General features: G+C 32.8%; 1 protein-coding gene across 1 annotated transcript; it reads right to left on the reverse strand.

Annotated features, from left to right (window-relative positions):
• Window positions 1-5,040: 5,040 nt before the first annotated feature.
• Window positions 5,041-26,495, reverse strand: LOC128232753 (sodium- and chloride-dependent GABA transporter ine-like). The gene is made up of 13 exons (XM_052946473.1): window positions 26,328-26,495; window positions 22,619-22,753; window positions 18,260-18,509; window positions 14,895-15,027; window positions 14,182-14,316; window positions 13,831-13,934; window positions 13,095-13,219; window positions 11,776-11,888; window positions 11,310-11,450; window positions 10,761-10,860; window positions 10,325-10,425; window positions 9,768-9,938; window positions 5,041-9,044 (listed from the first exon to the last, which is right to left on the reverse strand). Exons 1-13 carry the CDS (start codon window positions 26,446-26,448, stop codon window positions 8,850-8,852), a joined length of 1,824 nt encoding a protein of 607 aa, XP_052802433.1. The 5' UTR covers window positions 26,449-26,495; the 3' UTR covers window positions 5,041-8,849.
• Window positions 26,496-27,021: the final 526 nt, after the last annotated feature.

Below are 27,021 nucleotides of genomic sequence, written 5' to 3' on the forward strand. Positions count from 1 at the left end.
TTCAAATTCATTATTGAACATTGCTCCATGTTTGAAAAGACGCATGTAATGGAGTGGCAAGTGAAGAATGAACGCGTTCGTTTTAACAGACCGACAGAGTCGCCTAAATGATGGGCTCATTTTCATGAATCATGGAAACATGTGTTATCACACTAAAATTCAGTCCCGTATTTTAACAATATATTCGTAATTGACATATAAAGGGCTTGAAGTTTTTGTGAAGGGTGTTCCACTTCTTTTTCGTATCGTATATGTAAAACGTGTTTGTATTCATTATACATGGTAAACAGTAACACATAACTGCTTAATAACTCTTCATTTTGTCAATTTTGAGAAAGAAAGGTGTTCTTGTACTTTTAATGTCTTCGATTGCTAGCTTATTTGAAAGACTTATACTTTTGTGATATTTGTTTCATTTCAGAATATGAAGACTCCGACTTTATGCAAAGAATGCGGAATGGCATTTCAAAATAATAATAAAAAAACACATCTAGTAGACCACGATAGAAGGCATTCTGGTCGATTGCCATCGTTTTTGCGGGAAAGTGTTTACACAGACACAGGTTAGTTTTTAGCTTTATTTTTTTCGCCGAGAAATAAGAATATACTAACAGTTATACTTTTATTACGACTCCACTCGTGTAGAGGTTAAGATTTGCCGTCGTCTGACTGTGTTTTCAACGTTTTTAGGGGTGGCGTTTTTCACATACCGGGTAATAATGAGGTCCATGTTTCAGTGGACAGGGTCGTTCAGTTTTATGGTGCTGATTACACGATCAAACACTCATTGCGTGGCAGTGATATAGTGCTTTTTTATAAATCATATTCAAGTACTGACATTGCCAGCAATTCTCGCTAACTTGTGACAGTACATGTCTTTTTTTATAGGTGCAGCAATCACGGCGAGACAAAGTTGCACGTTTGCAAATAGTGTGGCAAAACTGACCTTGCAAAACTTGAAGATACACGAAAGACGCGAAAGCGGCCAATTGAAGATAACCTAGGGTGTGTTTGGGTTCAAATTGGGTGACACGACCAATCTCAGTGACCAGATTTCTACTAGACACAGGGGTATGCCACGTCACAAATGTCTACAGTGTCGCTCAGCATTCAAGTTCAAATCTGGACTCAGCAGGCAATTTAAGGCGAAACACACCTAATCATGACACATTGAAAGATTACAATGGTCTAGTTTGAAGTGCATTCAAGTATGTTGCCGAGTTAAAATAACGTTTTCATGAGTTTAACATTTTATTAAGATAAATAGCAAAACGTACTGTTACCAAATGGTGCTCTTTCAAAATGTTCGTTTGTCTTACAGTACTGAAAAAATGCAGTGTAAAAATAGTATGAAAACGGATTGAGCATAAAACATTTTCACAAGGTTTAGAGATGCATTGTTGTCATTTTCCCATTTATTTCCTATAAACTCTTAACTGCGTGTATCTTATATAATTCAGCAAGCTTTGAAACACAATTATTTTGTAATCACATTTCAGCCTTTAGTCTAGAACATTCTAATGTTCCATGCTCAGCTCTTATCTAGATGTTCAAGTCTTAGTCCTAGCCTGTAAGTTGGTAATATAGTGTGCTCTCATTCCTCCTTGCTGTTTCCCATCTAACTCTGAGCCTCCATCTTTACAACGAGTTCCTGTCTGTATTGTTCGAAAGACCGCAGTTTTACTGATGTAGATCAGATAATATTTGCTTTAAATGTGGAAATATATATAAACTAAATGTGATGTGCAAAACACATCAAAATAGGAACATTCATGAAATTTATAATCACCACAAACGGGCCGCTAATTACAGAGATGTTTTATTCGCCGTCAGTCCAGATTGTAATTTATAAGTAAAACTATCTGATTTTTGAAGAAATGTATGTATGATTCTGTATTGATCTGCATATTTAAAAGTAATCGAACTTATAATGGCAGACTTTCTCTTAAATTATTCCATAGACTATCTTTCAACTCCTCATTAAATATGATTGCTAAATATTTAGTTATTTAGGTGTGCGTTATAATGCAAAATTTATTGTTACAACTTAGATAAAAACTAAACACTATACATTCTGACTTCACGAATAGAAAATGCTTATATAACGATTAGTTTGTAAACCGCACTCTACTTTCAAACATAAACTAAAATGACCGTGTACTTTATCATCCTAAAATGTCCGTGTACTTTATCAATTTGGTTTTAGTTCATTTTTACCTTTGAAATAACTAGAAGTTAAACAATACACGCTGAAAACTTTAAAATACATAAAAATTGCTTAAAATAAGATTTTTGTATGAATTATTTACGGCTTACATGAGGTAAACCGATTGATTTGTCAAAAGCCGTGTACTTTGCCTTAGATTTCAACTCTGAGAAATCAGTTGGTCAAGATTTTCAGAAAAACTTTAGGATATTAGAGAAAGTTCTTTATTATCGTCGATAGAGCTCTTAAATGCGGGGTTTATGGACTTTATTTCACAAAAATTCTCCAAATATTAAGAAAGTTATCTTTAAAAACCTTACCTGAATCGACTTGTTGACATTTGTTGCCGTGCACTTTACCAAATAAGTCACGTGAGTTATCCACCGTGTTTTTAGAGTCTGGAATACTCGGAAAATGTTTACGTCGTTACGCGTTAGTTGTGACCGGGCAGATTACAACAAATATTTTCCGACGAGCAAATAAACTGCTCTAGCTCGACTTTTGCTCGAACAATATCTTGCCAGGGGAAGTAACTGTTCCATTTTTTAACTTATTTTCAATAGTCTTGGGCTATATTAATTGTCTTTTATAAAGATCACTCGATGACATCGATGACTACACAGCACAGACGATAAAGCCTCATTCGTCCTTTCAAGAGCAGGAATGACAACGATGACTACACAGCACAGACGATAAAGCCTCATTCGTCCTTTCTAGAGCAGGAATGACATCAATGACTACACAGCACAGACGATAAAGCCTCATTCATCCTTTCTAGAGCACGAATGACATCGATGACTACACAGCACAGACGATAAAGCCTCATTCGTCCTTTCTAGAGCACGAATGACATCGATGACTACACAGCACAGACGATAAAGCCTCATTCGTCCTTTCTAGAGCACGAACGACATCGATGACTACACAGCACAGACGAGAAAGCCCCATTCATCCTTTCTAGAGCAGGAATGACATGGATGACTACACAGCGCCGACGATAAAGTCTCATTCGTCCTTTCTATAGTAGGAATGAAAACGATGACTACACAGCGCCGACGATAAAGTCTCATTCGTCCTTTCTAGAGCACGAATGACAACGATGACTACGCAGCACAGACGATAAAGCCTCATTCATCCATTCTAGAACAGGAAGGACATAACGAGCAATAGGGGCTATATGTAAGTCATGACCAACCTCCCTACCAAGTTGGAGGATCTTAGGCCAAAGCATACTTTAGTTTTCAATTGAACAAAGTTTTTGTATCCAAGATAACCTTGACTATGACCGTTGACCTACTAGCCTCAGAGTTATATACAGGTCATGACCAACCTCCATACCTAGTTATAAATCGGACATTTTTTGTGCTAAATATCACCCTTTGACTCAGAATCAATAAGGGTCATCTGCTGGTTATGACCAACCTCCTTACCACGTTTGAAGGCAGAACGCCTAAGCATACTCAAGTTAGCAATCCGACAAGGTTTCGTGTTCAAGATCACCGCGACTGTGATCTTTGACATACTGTTCCGTTTTTCATTTTATATGTGGAAACAGGATATAGAATAACATTAAATAGAAGTTTATTAAAAAAGCGCGCCAAAATGTCAAATGTCCATGAAATTGTGCTCAAGCCTTGTGTGCCTCGACGTTTGAATTAGATGTGAGAACGGGCAGAATTTTTAAAACAGTGAAAAATATCAAATTGATATATTCATTGTTTGAAACAGTGACATATCAAGTGTTACAATACTTAAAAATCAGCATTTTTAAAACAACTGGAAGAGATATAACAAAAAGAAACTATATAAAGTAAGACCATCTTTATTTGAGGTTTGAAAAGTGATACAGTAAAAAACTAGAATTTTTTTTTCTCTTCAAAACAAAACATAAATTCTTAATTTAATATATTGGATTACAATTTAATACAATTTGTTTAACAACTGATTGATATAGATAATGTAAATTCTGATTATCTTCATGCAACTGTAAAGTTTTTTTGTATTTTTTGTATTAATATTTGTTCATTATTTTTTATGAGCTTCCACGATGACATTTTTCATTGTTTCTTTTTGGAATTGCCCTTCTACGACAATCCGTTTATTTTGTCATAAACCATCAACAAATACAAATAGCTGCAACAAAAACAGTCAAACAGTGCGCTTAATGATAAGTATATATACTTGTGCAAGGTGAACTTTTAACTTATAATTCGATATGTTTAACAAAATCCCTCAGAAAAAGTCGAGAAATATTCTTATTTTTTAAATGTGTTTGAATAACTTTTAGATCATTATATAAATAGCACATAATGTTTATCTGTTTCGATCTTCTTTCACAAATGAAGTAGGTCTTGTAAATACTGAAATCTGACTTAAAAATAATATTTATAATATTATATTCTTTTTGATAAATTTTATAGCCTATGACAATACTTTTAAGTTTAAAAAAAAAACAATTGTATTCCACATCTTTTAAAAACTGCCTGTATATCACACCAGAACGTCAGCAAAAGGTGGCATTTAACTAAAAAGTGTTCATAGTCTTTTACTTCATTGCAGTGTAGACATAACAGACAATCGTTCAACTTCCACATGAACGTTCAACTTCCACATGAACGGGTTTAAATTTGTTGATATAATATTGTGTAACAACTTTATCTTCAACTGTTTTACTTTATTATCAACAATGGATTTCGTTGTTTATTTATTATGTGTGTTGGCAATGTACATTATACAAGTCGGAAAGAAACTGTCAGTCATATCAGCAAAGGTTTTTTACGAATCTGAATTTTTTGAAAAGGAAACATACAAAAACAATAACAATGACAACAACAAAAGCTTCAATTCTTTATTTTTTTAACAATCATTAACTTGCTGTCTTTTTTGCAAGAAGAACACTTTTTGTCTCAATGCAATGAAGAAACAGACAACTATAGTTCCAAAATCTGTGATCTATTATAAATATCATAAAACTATGGCTATTTTCATCTAAAAAGATTTAAATTACATTCAATTAAACAAATGGTATACAAATCTTATAAAGTACAATAAAATAACCTATAAAATATAATATTCTATCCTATAAAATACAACAAAATAGTCTTTAAAATATAGTAAAATATTATATAAAATACAAATTGAATAGACTATTCTATAAAATACAATAAAATAGCCTTTAAAATACAATAAAATATCCTATATCCTATAAAATACAATGAAATATTCTATATAAAACAGTTAAATAACCTATAAAATACAATAAAATAGCCAATAAAATACAATAAAATAACATATAAATACAATAAAACGTCCTATTAAATACATTAAAAACCTATAAAGTATGATGCAAACAGCTATCCTTTTAAAATATCTTATACAATCCAAGACAATTTTGATTTGATTAAAATACAATAAAATATCCTAGCAAAAAAATATCTTAAAACATGAAATTGAGCTGCCGTAAAATATGAAAACAATTCTTTGAATATACAATGTCTATGAACAATTTATGTTTTTTTAATACAAGTTTGAACTGAAACTCTGACCTATTGATTAAAAAATAAACCTGTTTCACTGAACACTATTTTTGACTACAGTTACAATGACAATCATATCATGGGTCATTTTGACCTATATTTTAACAAATAATTGACTAATTCTTCATAACATTGTTAAAGTTAACATCGTTTTTAAAGATGCACTCTTACTCCCAAATAAGATTTACCACATTTAATAATAATGTTTTAATATACCAAAAAGGATGAATACACGTCGAAAACAATGGTTCTTATTAAGGATACCAAGTTTAATTTGAAAGAAATGTGAATAAAACACGGTATTTATACTATAGACTATAGTAAATCACAGTAAATCTTTTAGCATTCACCAATCATTTAATATTTTTGCACTTTCTCTATTAAATACAAGGTTACGATCTTGTTATCAGTAATTGATAGTTTCCATAAATGCATTATTTAGTTAGTAGTTAAAGGTTTATCTGTCAAAATTTATGTTTGTTATACATGTGTACGTAATGATTTTGAACAAGAGTGTCACTTAAAAATCATTGTTAACATCATTGTTAACATCAATGGTGTTAACTTTAAAATCTTCATGGCGCTGGAAGTTAAATCGATACACTTGTGATCTGCAGTTATTTCCAACAAAATGAGCAAACAGTTTTAGTTTCATATTTAATGCAAATACATAAGCACATCATAGAATATTTCAACTTTTAAAGTTAACAATTATGACGTTTACTAGGTTGTTAACTTTAGCGACGTTCTGAACCATCCGCCCATTGTGTATGATATCGTTTCTGTATTAAACTTCTTCTTTATCATTTCAAAAGGCAAAGATGAAACACAATGTAATATACATATGATTCAGAAGCATAATCACAGTCACAGATAAAAACTGCAGCTAGAGATCCTGCCATAATTGAGTATTTTCATGATCATAAATTTTAGAGATCAAAGTTACCTAGAAAAACTACAAGACTACACTATGATCACAAGCTATTTCTATATAATAAAACATTACACTGTAAACCATAACATATCATTTTGAGTTACCATGTATCTGTATAAACATTTTTATGTAAATCTTGAAGAAACAATTTGATATATTCACCCAGCTTTTGTTGTAAATGCTGTAATCTATACATCTGATAAATAGACAACTGTTTCAGAGTTTAATTACAATCAACATACATTGTCTTCATCCATTAACAAACATTACTATGTTACTGCCAAGACATACATCAATTATAAATACAAACAAATCTGTTACAGGTATAATGATGATACATGATTATTGCATGTACTAGGTGGATACTTAGTTAAAAAATACACACATACTAAGTGAGCAATATAATTAATCCTGAAATATATTGGAAACAATTTAATTAAATTGTACAACAACTGTATTGAATATATACAGACATATCTTCATAAGACTTACAGCATAGCATAAAATGGTTTTCAGGTTCAACAGTATTCTGTGAACATAACAAATTCTGTTTTCCCTAATGTTGTTGCTTTATCTTCCCATTTCTCTGTTTTCCCTAATGTTGTTGCTTTATCTTCCCATTTCTCTGTTTTCCCTAATGTTGGTGCTTTATCTTCCCATTTCTCTGTTTTCCCTAATGTTGGTGCTTTATCTTCCCATTTCTCTGTTTTCCCTAATGTTGTTGCTTTATCTACCCATTTCTCTGTTTTCCCTAATGTTGTTGCTTTATCTACCCATTTCTCTGTTTTCCCTAATGTTGTTGCTTTATCTACCCATTTCTCTGTTTTCCCTAATGTTGTTGCTTTATCTTCCCATTTCTCTGTTTTCCCTAATGTTGTTGCTTTATCTACCCATTTCTCTGTTTTCCCTAATGTTGTTGCTTTATCTACCCATTTCTCTGTTTTCCCTAATGTTGTTGCTTTATCTACCCATTTCTCTGTTTTCCCTAATGTTGTTGCTTTATCTTCCCATTTCTCTGTTTTCCCTAATGTTGTTGCTTTATCTACCCGTTTCTCTGTTTTCCCTAATGTTGTTGCTTTATCTTCCCATTTCTTACTCTAAACAGTGTGAATAGAGACTGAATTTGGATAATATATCTTGTTTAGCATTGTTGATGTAATTTTCAACTCCAAAGTCAGTTTAACCATACAAAAATTAATCAATTTTGTTATATCAGAAAAAGCGTCATGCCATATTTGTATATACTCGTCTCTTATTCTCTGCGTAAATATATTAAGTATTTATGAAGATACATGTAGTTAGTACTATCATCCAGAACAAAATAGCTAACAATATTTAAACAATATTCCCAAGACAAAAATAGTGCATATAGTTAAACAATGGAGAACAACATGTATTTTGACATCTGTAAAGTTATGCACTTCTTAAAATTTCTTAAAATTGGTGGTAATTCATGACTCTGTAAAAATAAACATACATGAGAAGAGCAATACAGAACATATTAATAACACTGGTATACAGTTTATAACTATTGAAAACTTGTAGCAAGTTATTTTAAAAGCTGGTCATACAAGAGAAAGTTATCAAATATCTTAAAATAATTCAACCATATAATATGGAAAGGATTAACTAAATCTTTTAACAATTATCTTTCTATTTCTCCTATATTGAAACAAAAAGTGTTCTTTTATATTTCATAAATGGCAACATTTAAGGGCATCAGTGGTCTTGACATAATTGTGTCAAAGTCAAAACATCCACAGCAATCAGTAATGACAGTCCAAAAGTTAATAGGTTGAACAAGTGAAAACAATGATTAAGGTACTTGTTTTTCAACTTAGCACAATTTTTTTTTATTCTCATCCAAATTTGCCCTTATCTGAAATAACTCGACCATACTTCTTTATTTTACAAAAAAGTGGTTGAAAATGGGAGAAAACACAATAAATTAACATACCAATTAACATTTACAAGTTATTTTTGATAAAAAATGTTAACATAAGTGTCGACCAGCCTCTTAGAATATGAATGAGAATCCAAGAGTATTTTTCGCTGGCTTTGCATTAAAACAAACGCTAAAGATAAATACATCGGTTTTTTCATTCAAGTTTTAAACAAATAGCTTAATAGCTTCAGGCACTATTAAGAATTGTCTTATACAAATCATCAATTTTTACACTTTACGATAATTCAGGGGCTCCACCCCACTGTCTAGTTGGGGGTAGACGTTGTCTCCTGTATGGTTAAACAACGCCGTCCCATTGGTCAAATGATCATTCTCAGAGAGGAATTTCACATTCTGTACCGAATTCATGTGGAGAGATTCTTCCTCGGGTTCGTCAAGAGGTTTCAGTGAATTACGGAACTTCTGAAACATCAATTTATTTTCAATAAATTCTTAAAAGCATAAAAAGTTCGATCAAAGGGAATAATTTGACTTAAGTTAAAGCCACATATGCATATTTTGATTGGTATTAAAGTTTTATACAAAGTGTCATGGGCTTACCGGTATCTTACTCCATTTTCACTATTAATACAATTGTTTTGATTAACCAAAAAATGATGAATAAATGTCGAAAACAATGGTTCTTAAGAAGGATACCCAGTTTAATTTGAAAGAACAGTGCAGAAAATACGGTATTTCTACCTTATGAAATGATAGTAGATCTCAGTAAATCTTTTAACACTCACCAATCATTAATATTTCTGCATTTTCAACTATTAAATACACGGTTACAATTTTGTTATCAGTAATTTATTTTTTCCATAAATGCATTATTTAGTAAGAAGTTTAAGGTTTATCACTTAAAATCAATGTTTGTTATACATGTGTTTGAATTGATTTTGAATAAGAGTGTCACTTTAAACAATTTTGGAGGTATGGACAAGGCAATAAAATGTACAATGCCTATGAGGACAGGGCTGTCGCCGCTGACAACAATGGTATGACATTATTTTCCAAAAACAGAATAGTATAATAATAATATTTAGTATAATAAGTATGATAGTTTAACAAAAGATATGGCTTTAGCAATTGTACAAAAAATAAACATCATGAACAAAATATATTCTAATATATAATATATTTTACCTCCCACAAGGAATTTCCTTTAGTTGAGATCACAGTGTGCACCATTCCAGCTGGAATACACACAATGGACATGGCGGCTAGCAGCCAGCCCAGCACTGTGGCCCAGGTAGGATACTCATACCCGGCCATGGAGAACGGCTTGTACTGAACCAGGCTGAATATCCAGATGCCCTGTAAAGGTGAGTGTTCATACTTTAAATTTTATGAAAGATAAAAACAGACATCTACAACTCTATTTCTGTCATGACTCGTTCAAAGATTATTCTCTCTTAAGCAGTAGATATTTATCATGATTATTTAGTTTTGTACCATCTAATTACACCAAATTACCGGTAGTTACATTCCAGTAGAAATTTGTATTATAGTAAATCAGTTAAGTTCTTGGTTTGGTCAAAGCTTTCCATAATGTTTATTGATTGGTCAATATTTATCCCTTACTAACCAATCAAATCGTTTTAATGAGTCTACTAGCTAAAAATAAGGCCAAAAATAACCTGTGGATACTTGTTTATACAATAAACTGCTGAAATACAAATCTTCCATCAAAACTAACTTACTAGAATGAGGAGCGGTGAAATGAAGTACCAACAAATAATGAAGAAAATGGGTGGCGCAGCCCCGCTTGACTTCTCAATGTCTTTTGCAAGACGCCTAGCACCTGTGAGGATGAATATCACCAAAGTATGATTAAAGGTTTTTAGTACATGGAGAATAAGTGTTTGTTCACTGTAAATTGCAACATATTTCATCCTATGAACACCAAAAGCAAATATTTCACTTGAGGCGTATTTACTTTTGGTATTCATGAGGTGAAATCTATTGCAATCTTGCACTAAGACAATTTCTTATTTCATTATTATATTTTTTATGCTCTTGTTTAACGGAGGTTTTCAACTTAATCCATTATAGTATGCAATCCTGTGCTGTCAGTTGCTTCTTATTCAAGGATTAGAGAGTATTAAACATTTTTATTTCATTACTAGAAAGGCTCACCATAAAACCATGTGATGGCAATGACTTCGAAGAATGCCAGGTACATAAGGGACATGGCAGCTGCATAGTAGTCGATCAGTTGGAAGAAATAGATACCACCCTAAAATGTAAGGGTATAACCAAAACACTCAGTCATATTGCTTAGTCATTGGTGCAAAATATTGTAAAGTTTCTTCATCATACCTAAAACTCAGTAATGGCCGATAATAGTTTTAAAAACATTGCAAATGAACAGACTAGAGTGTACAAAGGCCAGCCTGTATTTAGCATTATAAACTAGCTGATTGAATATTTTTCCCATGCACTAGTTTAGATGTCCTTTCAATGCAAAAGTAAATACAAAGAAGTAACAATGCCCGTAATATTTGACCCTAAAATCTGTAAAGGTCATAATCAAGCTTCTTTTGAGGCTGGGTATATACTGGTAGTCATTTTTAAGCAAAAATTTGCACTATTACCCGGTACAGACATACATCAGCACAATGTGTTAGGGATGAAGTTTTGTCTTAAGATCATAACCCTGATATATATAAAATAAGAATAGCCTACCTGAGTAACATTAGGAAGGCCACATAGGTAGGATACAATGCAGACAACCAGGACCAGTATCTCCTTCCTCCTTAGGTACTTCTTCACTTGGAGACCAAAATGGTCCTGTATGGTGGTCACTATTACCTCCACAGATGCAAACTGAAGAGTAGTTAGAATTGTTGGAACCAGTTAAGAATTTACCAAGTTTGCAGGCAAACAAATAGTGATTTTAATTTATTGACAGAAAAAGTCCTTAAATACATGATTAAACTAAAGTTGTCACATTATTGATGAATTCTTCACAAGACCTCAACTTTTTTTCCAAAACGAACTAACAATGCCAAGTCAATTGAAAATTCACATTGCTGTACAGTCACCTCCCAAGTCATGGTCAGCATTAATTTTGTTCTTTAAGTGTAAAATAGGTCAAGAATGATAAATATAAGAATTTTTCGTTTTGAAAAAAACTCTTTGATATCTATACCTGACTGTCAATTCCCAGAGTAACAAGCATGAGAAAGAACAAAACAGAGATGAGCTGGGACACGGGCATACTGGTAAACGCCGCAGGGTAGATCACAAACACAAGGCCGGGACCTACAACAGAAAAATGAGTTGACAGTATCACAACCAGAATTTAATTGGTGAGTTCTGGTGTTATAGACTCGTCTACAGTAATGCTTTCATTATAATGTAAAATAGGGCCAATAATTATTTTTGTTCAGAACTTTGTTTAAGTTAAAAAAGTTGTTAACTTTGTCATTGTTAACTTTCAAATAATTACTGCTCTGGAAGTTTAGTGGATACAACTGTGATCTGCTGTATTTCTAACAAGATTTGAGACAACTGTTTAAGCTATACTTGTTTAGATTATACATGTGAGCATATAATTAAATATTTTATGTTTAAAAGTTAACAATGATATCATTAATCACGTTGTTGATTTCAATTAAGTTCTGAATAATCTGCCAAATATTTAGTTACAATTCAGTTTATGACAGAATCCGACGATGAGATGTATATCCATTTATTCTGGTACATAAAGATGGATGAATACCATCATGTTCAGTCTGTGCATGTTTAATTATATGCCATGCTTCATAATTATTTGTAAACCTTTTTCATTTCATTTCATGTTGAGACCATGTAACAATTTTTGAATTACAATTGCAATGAAATTCGGCCATTTTGAAACTTGGACTGTTTGTCCTACATTTGCAAACACTGTTTATCATATCTTTGTTACAAATTATATCATTTTGTTCTTGTTCTATCTTTTATAGTGAGTCAAAAGATTGTTTTACAAACAACAAAAATGAAGCATATAAAAATCAAGTTTAGTCATGTTTCAATTTAAATTTGGTTCTTTAAGTTATGCCCAGTACTATTCTGTATTTCTTTCAAGGTTACTATTATTCAACAGTCCAATTAATTCTCTCTCCTGGATAAAATGAACTGGAACTGAAGAACATTAGTCACGGGTCAATGTAAATTTTGTTTTTTAAATTTTTAAGTTATGCACAGTAATATTCTGTATTTCTTTCAAGGTTACTATTATTCAACAGTCCAATTAATTCTCTCTCCTGGATAAAATGAACTGGAACTGAAGAACATTAGTCACGGGTCAATGTAAATTTTGTTTTTTTAAATTTTTAAGTTATGCACAGTAATATTCTGTATTTCTTTCAAGGTTACAAATTATTCAACAGTCCAATGTATGTTCTACGCCAGATAAAATGAACTTGAACTGATGGACATTAAAGATAAAAATTCCACATCTTGTTTAAAATCTGGTGTGTATACCTTCCTTGATAACATCTTCCACATCCATGCCCTGGTTATAAGCCAGATATCCCAGTATGGAGAATATAGCCAGGCCCGCAAGGATACATGTTAACGCATCCACTATGCCTATGACCAGCACATCTCTGAAGTTTATAAAGGAAGATGAATTAGTTATTTTAAACAATCATTGTTAAATTCACTCAATTTCAGGAACCTTAACCTCAATTCTTATCTGTTTTTTAAAGCTGAAAAATAGGAATAACTTGGCAATTATTCAAGCCTTGTAATTACAAATGTGTACAGCAAGCTTCATTCAAATATCTCCACAGCAAGGAGGGCAAGCTAAAATTATTTGTTCTTTACTAAGAAACAGTGTTATAGTATTGTTTTTCCTTAGATTATACAGGCGCAAAACTGAACAAATTTTTTAAACAGAGTGTTTATATATGATTTTGTGTAAAATTCATAGACATTGTCAACTTTTATATAAAGTTTTGTTCTGATATCTTAAAATGGATTACCGTAATGATACTATTAGGTTGACAGGATATATTTCATTTTAAGAGCCCTGTGCCCTAAATATATAAAATAATTTTCCATTCAGCAAACTTCTTAAAATCTGTTGATAATCAGCCATGAATAGAGTCATATAACTAAAATACTGAATACGCTTGTCACAATTGTCCATGAGCTTAACTAAATGAAATATGGAGCGAGAGTTGCTAGATGGGGAAACACAGAACTAAGAGCTTACTTGAGGATTCTATGGCTTTTGCTGTTATAGCTGGACATGGTGATGATGCCACCGAAGGCAATTCCCAGGGAGTTGAAGGTCTGAGCCGCAGCAGCTACCCACACCTACAAAAACTGCCTTTAACCACACGAACAAATACATTACATGAGCTGTTGATCATTTATTTATTTTTATCATATGTTATGAAGTCATTGTATGCATAGTGACATTTGATGCATTGCGTCTGCTATGTTGATTCTCAAAATGTAGTGGTGATTCCTCTGCGGTCTCCTTATAAAAGCAACAATAAAGCAATGATGAGCAACAGTTATCCTTAAACACTTTATTTCTGATATGAGTCAAACAACTTACATTTGCATCTTTGAGGAGTTCCCATCGTGGAACAACAAAGTAGAGGACCCCATTTATGGCCCCTGGCAGTGTGAGGCCTCGCACCAGCAGTATGACAAGGACGAGGTACGGGAATGTCACAGTGAAATACACCACCTGAAAAATGACAGCAGGTTGTAGTTAGAAGTTTATTTCATTCATGTAGTCAGAGGCGTAGCTTGCCCTCTATTCATGTGGATTCATAATTGTGCTAAGTGGGTCCGGGGGCATGCCCCCTTGGAAAATTTTGAAAACAATGGTGCAATCTGGTGCTTTATTTAATACTGGTAACTGGACAGTGTTAGGATCATGTAGTCAAGAATGTATACTGCAACTTTGGCTGATTTTTGTCTTTTTTTTCATCCTCATACTCGCGTATAGGCAGCTACGCGCCTGGTAGTAACATGTTTGCAGCTTTATGCATGTTGAAAAAATCATGTTTAAAATACCATTAATGACTGATTTAATATAAGATGCTAGTGTATATACGCAGGCAAAAAAATCTGTGAAATACTCGAAAAAAACACTTTAAATCTATGTTATAGATAACCAATTTACAAAGTTCGAATAAATCGGCCTTGTGTTTCATTATCTTAGATGGAATACCACTTTGTTCAAACCCTCTTTACTGACAACTGAGGGTAAACAACTCTTCCAAGCATGCATATTTGTGCCAGCATGTTCAAGGGAGTTACCTTTCCTGTGAATCGTGGTCCTTTCCATATACAGAAGTAGACGAGTATCCAGCACATGAGCAGAATGAGAGAGAGGTCCCAACGTAGGGCGCCCGGCTCATCGATGCCGGAAGTCTTTTCAAGAACACGCTGTCTGAAAATCATAGAGTGGCATATTACAGTAACTTGAGGGACTTGGTTATGTTAATAGTTAAATACTATGTGACTGACTACTGGTTGAAAAGGGGAATCATTTTATGGACAGACTCAAGCCAACTCTAGCCTTAGCATTAATCCTTAACTCTTGAGCTACAATTTTATCAATGAATGAATTTTTCAATAACTGAATGTTTAGGTTTTCAAAGTTCAATAGACTGAGAAGTCATTGAGAGTTCAGTGAGCAAAAAATAAGACCATTTTATCTCAAAAACCACCACTTTTAGCTGGTTATAAAAAAAAGTGTTGATCAACTACAACTATTACCTTTAAAAAGTCATCTAAATGGGTTAAACTATTTGAGGTTTCTCATTTGTAATAATGTACATGTAACTAATGGTACTGTACTGAATGTTGTTCTATTAACATACATAACATTAACCTGAGCCAATTAATCAAATAAATAACACCACTTGGAACATTGAGAAAACAATCAATGAGGCTTATTATTAGCTAATATCTGCAGGGTTATCTTTTAGAACATTTAGAACATTTTCTGTGAGACTGAATGACAAGTAAAACAATAGTAATATTGATCATTGCAGTCAATACTTTTGTAGTACACTGTACAGAAAAAAAAATCAGGCACATAATTGGATAAAAACAAGAAGTTTACTATGCCTGAAGTTTTAATTATTGTAACAGATGGTGTTTGTAAAACATGTATACGCCCCTAAAGGTAGCCAGTAAGTCATTTTGCATTAAATGTAAGGCAACGACCAACATTCCTTCCAAGTTTGAGGTTAGTAGGTATATCTATTTACCAGTTCTAAATGTTGCTTTAGGAGATGTGTTTTAGTTTCTAGTAAAACATGGCAGCTCCACCTGACAGCAGTATAGTAATTAAAATGGTCAATTGACGTAGTATCCAGTATGTTTATAATAGCACAACAATGGTCAATTAAAGTGGTATCCAGTATGTTTATAATAGCACACCAATGGTCAATTGAAGTGGTATCCAGTATGTTTATAATAGCACAACAATGGTCAATTGAAGTGGTATCCAGTATGTTTATAATAGCACAACAATGGTCAATTGAAGTGGTATCCAGTATGTTTATAATAGCACAACAATGGTCAATTGAAGTGGTATCCAGTATGTTTATAATAGCACAACAATGGTCAATTGAAGTGGTATCCAGTATGTTTATAATAGCACAACAATGGTCAATTGAAGTGGTATCCAGTATGTTTATAATAGCACAACAATGGTCAATTGAAGTGGTATCCAGTATGTTTATAATAGCACAACAATGGTCAATTTCCTACAACTTTCAACTTTCAAACTAAACCTTTTAAGTTATTAATCATAAAAAAGAATACCTGTTTTGAAAGATGACCATGACTGTGGTCACTCTCGTGACAGTTTAATGTTATCAAGGTTGAGGACCTTAAGTCCAAACAATCTTTATATATTGATCTTACAAGGTTTAAGTGTTAAAGGTCAATGTGACCTGCTGACCTCAAAATCAATAGAGGTCATCTACCAGACATGACCAAACTTTCTACAAAGTTTAGAGACAAAAGGTCCAGGCATAAAGTAGTTTTTAGTGTACTGGTAGTGTGTTTTTTAATGTTCAAGGTCAATGTGACCATGACATTTGACCCACTGACATAAAAAATAGAAGTAATCTGCTGGTCATGACCAATCTCTCCCAACCCTAGGCCCAAGCATTATCAATCAGACAAAGATTGGTCCACTGATAGACTATATAAAGTGCAGAAAATACCTCAAGCCATAATAAAGGGATAATCTTACAGCTTTGTCTTATTTATTCATAAGTATATTAAGCACTTTATCCTTTCTTAATGCTTACAAATAATTTCATTCAGAAGTTACTTTTTATTAAAAGATCTTTCACTAATATACATATATGCTAAATGATTGAGATTAAGTTATACCATACTTCCATGGGACAGGATTATTTCTCGATACGCATATTGCGAGTCAATAAAACACAAGTCAAGTAAGATGCTTATAAGTTTAAATGAAACTACCTGGTAGTGAGCCATTTATACACAATATACAAGGAAAGTAATAAAACTGAAACACAATATCATAATAACATTCTTGTTAAGTATTTGTGACTTAACCTATGTCATGTTCTAGGTTTGTCATCCATAAATCCTTCAACAAAATGAATATCTAAAAGGTCATGTATAAGCAGTTGGGAGTAATGAAAATTATATTTTGTACATTTCATTTATGGAATGACAATTAACTCAGTTTGGTCATTCAGCAGTTAGTCTGCTGTTATTGATTTGAAGGTAAACACGGTTTATTTAAATCATAAACAAAGGCAGGGTCAGAAGAAAAATATCATTTGTAACACTAAGAGGCTTAATGTTTGTTAATATAAATTTTGCATTATTCCTTTATAATAAGTGGATCTCAAGTATAATTCTAGTTACTGTGAATCTACCTGTATAAACAATTATTTGAATTGTAATAGGCTGGTGATTTAAAACGTACTTGTAAATATGACCAAAAACATAATACAAAATTGTATTGACAATTGTTCATTTAAGTGTAAGATCGTAATATATTTCATTGAGTAGGCACCAAAAGAATTATGAAATATTTACTTTAAATGAAATATATTGCGATCTAAGAACGAAACGAACAATTTTTCATTTTTATTATCTTCCTCAAAGGGATATAGAATGACAGTTAATTTTTGTTTTTCAGAAATGCATGCCAAATTGTATTGAATTTGTGTCCCAGCCCAGTGCACACTGACATTTGATTTGGAATTTACAGCAAGCTAAAATTACAAAAAGTGAAAAATATAAAAATATTATTTCACTCTTTGAAACTGTGTAATATCATTTCTATTTCACTAATTAGCATAATCTATAAACCACCGAAATCCATGCAATAAAATTTCGTAACATTGTCAAGAAAATAAAATAATACTAAAAATTGTGTGAGTAAATAAAATACTTGAACACACCAGTTATGTTTTAACTCTGAAAACTGCCTCTTACAAGCTATTCTGTCAAATTTAATCAAAATCATGCGAAGTTTCAGGCGCCTGCACAAGTAAAGAGCCCAGGGTCGGGCTTAAACACAAGACCATTTGACTAAAAAAGAAACATCTATACCACAAAATCACCACATTATTTGTGACAAATGCCAAACAATGCAAGAATATGTCTCTATGACTTACTCAAAGAAGTCTTCTGATGGGGAGAGGCTATCATTTGAACGAGAGACGATTATTGTTGCGTTGGTAATTGGGTCCAATATTGTTTTATTGGCCCCGTCAAAGCAATGTTCGGAGTTCCAGTCATGATTGCAGTCGGCCCAAGGCAGAGTTGAGGTGAACGAGCTGAACATGTAGTAGAACGCCCACGATATGATCACGTTGTAGTATGTCGTAAATAAGAAGGAGATCACAACTGTGGCAAGCCCAGCTCCTAGGGAAAAAATGTTTGTTTAAGGTAACTTTCCCAAATTTTTAAGGTAGGGTAGGTAGGGATTTTTTTTTATTTTTATTTTCTTTTTTTCAAAATCTGTCATAAGTTCAGAGTGTTTCCTTGCGCATGGCAGTCTTTCCTACATTACTGTCATTGCCTGACTTTGTTTTATCATATAAACAATAATTCTGATCGTCCAATTCGCATTTATCCGCCCTTCGTAACTCTCTATTCGCTAACAAATTTTTTTTTGCTCAGAAACGGAAAAAGATTGGTAGGGTCGGGTTACCCGAAACAGACATATTTTTTTTAAGGCCTAACAACCGACTTTGGATCCGGTTGCAGATGATTGTTGTTTAAGGTTTAATTAAAACACATTAATGCAAGCAATGACTTTGTAAACAATCAACCAAGCATGAGTGTTTACATTCACATATTTATTGTTCTGTAGCTGGCTTGAACATACCTTTGACACTTAGTCAACATGATAAATATGAATATATGCCCAGGCAGTTCTGGTTAATACTCTTCTTTGTTCCAATAATCTTGTCATTATATTGTAATATTTATTGAATACTTATATTTCACTTATGTTATAATGTCAATATTTAAAACCTATATTTTACTTAATTACAAATATCATTGATAAATGCCATCTAGTATGTTCTGTGTTAATCTTTAATACATGACTCACCTTAGTGCAATAACTCAATAACTGCATATGGAACTAGAAGCAGATATTGAGTTACTGCACTATGGTGACAACATTTTTTTTTTGTTCCAATAATAAAACTTTGACTTAATTGATACTGTGTATATAAAATAACAATCATATTAAACCTATTCTGGTTTAACTGAACAGTTCCATCTTGATGCTTCATGTTTAAGATACAATTGATCAATGATCAAGGGTCATTGTTGACTTATTTTATTGTGTACATGTATCGATATTGTGTAAACTGCTTAATTAAATGAAATAAGCTTTGTAGTTGCATCATGTTCTGCTTCCCCAGAGCAAACCAAAATTAGGACCATTGTCAGTGAAATTCTGTGGTATTCAATTTAAATATGGTCTTTCTATGCTCATTTCTTCTCAATGCCATGTACTGCAAATTTCTCTATCAAAGCCTACAAACTTCATTATTACAATAGGTTTACCATATAATGAATGAACAAATACATTTTTTATGCATAATTTGCCCACAATATAATGATACAAGAAAAACATACATTAATCAAATGTACCATGCACGAACAATTAAGTTAAATTTATAAATAATACTGCACGTCTAAAAAAAACTATTTTGCAATCATGCCTTTAAATAATGACAAAATGCTTAACTTTATTTATTTTGAACACATGTTTAACTTTTTGATTTTTGATATGTCAATTACACTCTCGCATGTAACTGTTATAGCCATGCCACGAGTTTATGTTATAGTAACATCAATTATATGTTCTGTTCCATTCTGTTTCTGTAACTATATGCATTCTTGTACCTCCATCAATCATGCTAAAATTAAAAATTCCAGGGGCCATACCCCTAACCCACATCATTTTAAGTCAAACTATGCCCCTACTCATTAACACATGACATTCAGGACCCAAAGCCTTGATCATTATTGCTACTTCCAATTATACATATTAGTTGAAATCATGTATGGACAAATAGAATGGCAGAATGTTTCAAGATATTCCACTTTTTATATTGTTAAGCACTTTTTCTGCTGTACTTATTAGTGAAAACCTATTTTATTAAACAAATATTTCAAACATTGCAGCATAATGTATGTCATTCTATCATATACATGATATATTGAAACAGATTAAAACAAAAGCAGAGCTTATAATGTTTCTTTCTGAATAATTTTAAACGAGGTTTACAGAGTTTCCGCAAAACACTGCACGAGGGTTAAGATGAACCTATCTTACACGAGCAGCTATGGTAGATGATTTTTCTTCCACTTCGTTTTAACAAAATAAAGTCAAAATAAATGTATTTTTTGCTTGAACTATTTTGTGCGCAGTTAAAATAAATGCGTTAGGATATTTGATAATTTGTGGTTGTCATGGATATGCGCGTAGTGTTTCAGATTTGGTTAATGGTCAAATCAATTTTTAAAGCTGCACTCTCACAGGTATACCATTTTTACAACTTTTTTACTTTTTGTCTTGGAAAGGGCAATTTTTTGCGTAATATCTGCAAACCAATGATATATGATTGCTGACAAAAAATCAGATCGTAGATTTTCATATTTCCGTTCGAAAATTAATGTTTTATGGCTTAAACCTTTACTAACAGTTTAATAACAAGAGCTGTCACAGATCACAGCGCGCTTGACTATTCCGCCGCTTTTCAGTGTAAGGATTGAAAAGTTTTGGCGAAACATGGATCACTGTAAAATTAGATTAGACTTCAATGCAATACATGATGTATTTGACGAGATATTAACATAAATGTTGTTACATGCAAAATTTTAACCAGAATTTCAATAATAAAGGGCCGTTAAACAGTTAAATTAACTTGGTTATTCAAGTAGGTTGAGTGGTTGAGTACCATTGTTTAAAGTCTCAATGCATTACATGAAGTAGTTGCTGATATATTAACCTATGTGTGCATACATGTAAAACCTTAACCAGAATTTCTAAGTCGCATAATAAAGGGGCAAAAATGATATAATATGCAAGACATAGTTATCTTTCCTGATTTATTAAGAAGGTTGAATGGTTAGGAGCCTGTGTATATAGTTTCAATGCAATACATGATGTATTCGAATTTCTATGTCAAATAAAAAAGGGCCTAAATTTAAATTTAATGCAAACTAGAGTTATCTTACTTGGTTGAGTACCATTGTATAAGTCTCAATGCAATACATGAAGTAGTTGCTGAGTAATTGACTAAAATGTGGTTACATGCAAAACCTTTACCAGAATTTTTAAGTCGAATAATAAAGGGCATTTATTTTGCATTATATGCAAACTAGAGTTATCTAACTTGGTTGATTAAGTAAGTTGGATGGTTAAGTACCATTGTATAAAATCTCAATGCAATACATCAAGTAGTTGCTGAGATATTAACCTGAATAACCAGATATTAATGCTGAATTCTCCTTAGAACTATTTAAAGCTGCACTCTCACAGATTAAACGTTTTGACAACTTTTTTATTTTTTGTCTTGGAACGAGACAATTTTTGTGAAAATCCATGTAAACCAGTTATATATGACTGCTGACAAAAAAAATTAGAACAGACTTATATGTTTAAGTTCAAAAATTGATGTTTTATACATTTTTCTTAAACCGTTAGTAACGGTTTAAGCCATAAAACATTAGTTTTCGAACGGAAATATGGAAATCTACAATCTAATTTTTTGTCAGCGATCTTATATCATAGTTTTGCAGATATTTACGCAAAAATTTGCTCTTTCCAAGACAAAAAATAAAAAGGTTGTAAAAAGGGTATATCTGTGAGAGTGCAGCTTTAAAGAAACAGTTTTAAACTGAAATTGAAGGTCTTTTATAATAGGTACTTATTGGTTGAATTACAAAATATTGGGTATTCATATCAAAGTTCTTATATTATACTGTTCCTTTATACTTTCAGTGAATATCATATAACCGGATGCTTTAACTTAATTTTGCACTGAAAAAAATACAGGTGGAATTTTTGTAAGCGGACAAGAGGATAATCATGGTAATGAAAAAGGCCATTTATGTGTAACTGACAAAACCATTCCTACTTTCATATTGATACATTGCATAAGCATGTCCATAGGTAGACGCAAAAGGTAAACATGACAAGAAGTCAATTAGGTGGGGCTTTGTCAATAGCAAAAATAATTTTAACCATTAAATAGTTTTTCTTTTATTCGAGGGCTTCATGGAAGCTAATCGTTTAAGCCTAGTGCATGACTTGCAAATAAACAATAACAGGATATATGAAGGATAGAATATGATTATAATGTTCCAGTGCATTTACCATTTTTTAGGGTAAATAATACTTCAGTACTAAGTGACATTAGGTATAATTGGTTGAGTTGCTTCTAGAATTTATTTAATTTTAATAATAAGCCGTTCTATTTGAAAGTAACTTCTCTGGCACAAATTACCTTTGAAAAAAGGGCAGAGCCTGTTGATAGCCCCTATTGGCCCCTGCTGTGTCAACTGGCCCACCGCCATCTCCATGTAGAGCAGAGGGATCCCACACAGGACCAGCATAATGAGAAACGGGAGTAGGAACGCCCCTAGGAACACAAAATATGTTTATTTAAACATGTTTATTTTATTATTATTGTGAAAAGAAGAAACAGGTTGTGTAGTTCATTTTATTTTGCTAGGCTCATTTTTTCAGTTTGTTTTGCTTTTTGCCAATTTCACATTTTCTGATATTATTATTTATCAATTGGCAAATATCTGTAGATTATATTTTTTTAAATATTCTGTAAATTAAAATTTTGTAGGTTTTAGATTTGTGAAAAAAACAACACTTTAAGAATAAAAAACTCTCACAGAATTTAAAGGGACTTGTTTAAATTTTATGGGGTCAGACATCGAAAATATTACTTGCATGTAAAATGTGAACATAAATTCTTGTTCTAACAATTAATGAAACATCATCAAGTTTAAGTTTAAAATTAGAGTTCTATTGTTAATAATTATTGAAATGTGACAAATATGCTTTATTTCACTGAAAAGCGTTCATAACGCTTTTTAAATTATATCATTCAATGCTTTGGTTTACAAAAATGCTGTTTTAAAATAAGTATCTGCAGGTTGCTGTTTGATGTTTGTTCATAATTGTAAATAAGATAACTAGATTTCAACAACATTAAAAAAAATGCAGCCATTAAATCTATGAATAGGTCCCTTTACATGATTTGGAATATGACAACTTTTTCATTAATATGATAATCATTATACATGTTCTTGGAGATACTACCCCCACCACAACCCCCACATTTCTAGCTTGGAAAGCACCAACAAAACTCACATGCGCCCCGGCCATTAGAATCTCACCCAGGCTACATGTTTCTTTGTGAGGGCCATAATAGCTTCTTATTAACCAAGACACAAATAACCAAAATTCATGTAGTATTTCATGATATATTTACCAAATTTAATCACATTTCAAACCATCACCCATCATAATGAAGCCTTAAAGAAAATCTATCTGATTAAAATCCTCAATTTGGTGCAATTATTCAAGAAAGATAGGAAGGTCGCGTACCTTAGTAAGATTTGGGGTGAATGACCTCTTAAATTGCTTTCAATATTTGACTGAAACCAGTCAATACTTGAAAAAAGAGAGAGTAAATATTTGCCAATAAAATTAGGCCATATTTTTTCAGCCTGTTCAAATAATCTTCTATCCTTGATATTTGCAAAATCTTGCAATACTATCTCTAACCTTCACAAATAAACAAGTAAATTAAAGTCTTATATTATAGGATAATTACACTAGCATATCTAGATCTATGTCTGCATATCATTTACAGACAAATGTGCTATATATATGCCTTATTATGCTTCTATGTGCATCCAGATAACATGTCTACATGCATCCAGATAACGCTTCTACAGGCATCTGGATGATGCTTAAGCAGGCATCCAGATAACGCTTCTACAGGCATCCGGATAACACTTCTACAGGCATCCAGTTAACGCTTCTACAGGCATCAAGGTAACGGGTCTGCATATCATTTACAGACAAATGTGCTATATATATGCCTTATTATGCTTCTATGTGCATCCAGATAACATGTCTACATGCATCCAGATAACGCTTCTACAGGCATCTGGATGATGCTTAAGCAGGCATCCAGATAACGATTCTACAGGCATCCAGATAACACTTCTACAGGCATTCAGATAACTCTTCTACAGGCATCCGGATAATGCTTTTACAGGCATACAGATTTATAACAATTCTATAGATCTAGGTAAAGCTTCCCGGATAATGCTTCTATAGGCATCTGGATAGTGCTTCTTAAAGGCCAATGTCCAGTGTATTTGTTTATTTTCTCAGGGCCATTTAGGGTCCATTTCTAGAATAAAACCTCCAAAACTGCACAGCAGGATACTCAGATCGGAGACCTAATAAGAGGGCACAGGGCAATTAGAAAACGATCAATACACAGAGATTGGAGGGGTGGGGTCACTAGGCCTTCTCCAGGCATCTGTATTAGGCTTCTACAGGCAACCGAATAATTCTTCTACAGGCATAAGTATAATGTCTTATACAGGCATAAGGATAATGCTTCTACAGGCATAAGGATAATGCTTCTACAGGCACAAGGATAAAGCTTCTACAGGCATCTGGATAATGCTTCTACAAGCATCCGGATAACACTTCTACAGGCATCCAGATAATGCTTCTACAGGCACACGGATAACGTTTCTACAAGCATCCGGATAACGCTTCTACAGCCATCCAGATAATGCTTCTACAGGCATCTGGATAATGCTTCTACAAGCATCCGGATAACGCTTCTACAGCATACGGATAACGGTTCTACAAGCATTCGGATAATGCTTCTTGATCAGGCATGCAGATAATGCTTCTTAAGGCATCTGGATTAGGCTTCTTCAAGCATCCAATTAGCCTAATCCATATCTATAACTCTTCCAAAGTTTACAGGCATTAACCCAGTATGGCCCTTATTTGGTCTAGCCAAAAACTTCTCCTGAATTACATTTAGGGTAAAATATGCTTTTCTGAAAGTAAATTTCTTCTTATCTTAAAATATTTTAATCTTAATATTTGGCTTGACATTTTAAATATCAGATATTGTTTTGGTAAACTTGAATGCTTGAAAGTTCAAACTTAATGTCAAACAACTGCTCGCATGGTGTTCTACCACACACAAACTTCCCAAAAATGTCAAACAACTGCTCGCATGGTGTTCTACCACACACAAACTTCCTAAAAATGTCAAACTGACTCGCTACATACATGCCATATCCCCCGGCGGGGGGAAAATTCCCCGGAATTTCGATCCATCCCCCGATCTCCCGGCGGGAGATAAAAATCCCCCGGAATTTAAAAAAAAAAAAAAATTTTTTTTTTTTTTTTTAAATTTTACATCAGGCAATAATGACAAAGTGAAACCACAGTATGTGAGTGTAACTCTCCAAAAGGAAACTTTTACAACAAGTGATCAATTAATTTGTAGTAATTATCAAAGGCAAAGAAATATTACTATTTTGGAAGGAAGAAATTAATAATATAATTTAATTGTCTCGAAAACATATTTTTCCAATGACATATTTTGTTCTTCAAGTGCATTACAGTATGACATGACAGTGTATCATAAAAATATGATAAATCATGACATAAAATAATTCTGTATAATGAAAAAGTTAAGAGGTTTTCAAAGCAAACTATATGTGAATACATTTTTTCATAAGTTGCGTCTAAAAATACTTTAAAATTTCGCCAACTTAGACCTGCTAAAAAAAATCCCCCTGAATACAACCAAAATCCCCCTGAATTTTCAGCCTTTTGAACAAATCCCCCTGAATGGTCTCCAGAAAATATGGCATGTATGTCGCTAAATGGTATCAAGTATATGACTAGTATAAAGTAATGATTGCTATGGTTACTATTTATGCAAGTCATTTCCAAAGACATGTGCATCAAGCATACAATATATGTTAGTTATGAGCAATTGAGTCAACATAATTATGTATACGATATAACCAAAGCATTTTCAACGGATTTTGTATTTAATATTTTTGTTATATAAGCCGATAAAACCATGTACAAATTAAGCTTCCCGTGCACCGTTGTTACATAATTACTGAATGAAATGTAAATACCTCCGCCGCTTTTGTAACACAGGTACGGAAATCTCCATACGTTTCCTAAACCAACTGCGTACCCGGCCGTGGCCAACAAATATTCCACATTTCGGCTCCACTTTTCACGTCCCTCGACCATCTTGCTGTTGACAGAATGCTACTTTCAGTTTAACTGCTGGTTCAGTTGCTGTCAGGTGCAGTATATCAATAGCAGGGTTCCGATTCGTTGATCACTGACATACTTCCCACGAGCATACCCCGCGCTATAGTAAATGGCATTAAATGCGCAACACACACACGAAGTGTTTACTTAAGCGTTAAAAAAATTCTTTGTTTCCACTAAGACGATCGACGCTATTTTTTCCTGTAGAAAGTTTTCAATATAAAGTGGTCAATTTTAACATGTTCACTCAAATAAATTCACTTATTTTTGCGTTTTGGTCGATATGTTTTGTTTTTTTTTCAGTAATTTTCTAATCAAGCGAATTCATTTGGGTGAACAATTACATGTTAAAAGTTGACTATTTTATATTTAAAACCTTCTACAATAGTGGTATACCCTGTTATATGTCGTTAAACCCTTCTACAGTAGTGGTACACCCAGTTATATGTCGTTAAAACCTTCAACAGTAGCGGTATACCCTGTTATATGTCGTTAAAACCTTCTACAGTAGCGGTATACCCTGTTATATGTCGTTAAAACCTTCTACAG

This window comes from Mya arenaria, chromosome 4, assembly GCF_026914265.1.
Source record: "Mya arenaria isolate MELC-2E11 chromosome 4, ASM2691426v1".
NCBI lineage: Eukaryota > Metazoa > Mollusca > Bivalvia > Myida > Myidae > Mya > Mya arenaria.

Excerpts from the sequence above, each read along its gene's own strand:
- LOC128232753 (XM_052946473.1), bottom strand. The coding sequence starts at position 26,448 with ATGGTCGAGGGACGTGAAAAGTGGAGCCGAAATGTGGAATATTTGTTG. Across the intron at positions 18,510-22,618 it reads GCTCTGCCCTTTTTTCAAAG|GAGCTGGGCTTGCCACAGTT; the intron begins GTAATTTGTGCC and ends TTTTTTCCCTAG. Across the intron at positions 11,889-13,094 it reads GGAAGATGTTATCAAGGAAG|GTCCCGGCCTTGTGTTTGTG; the intron begins GTATACACACCA and ends TTTCTGTTGTAG.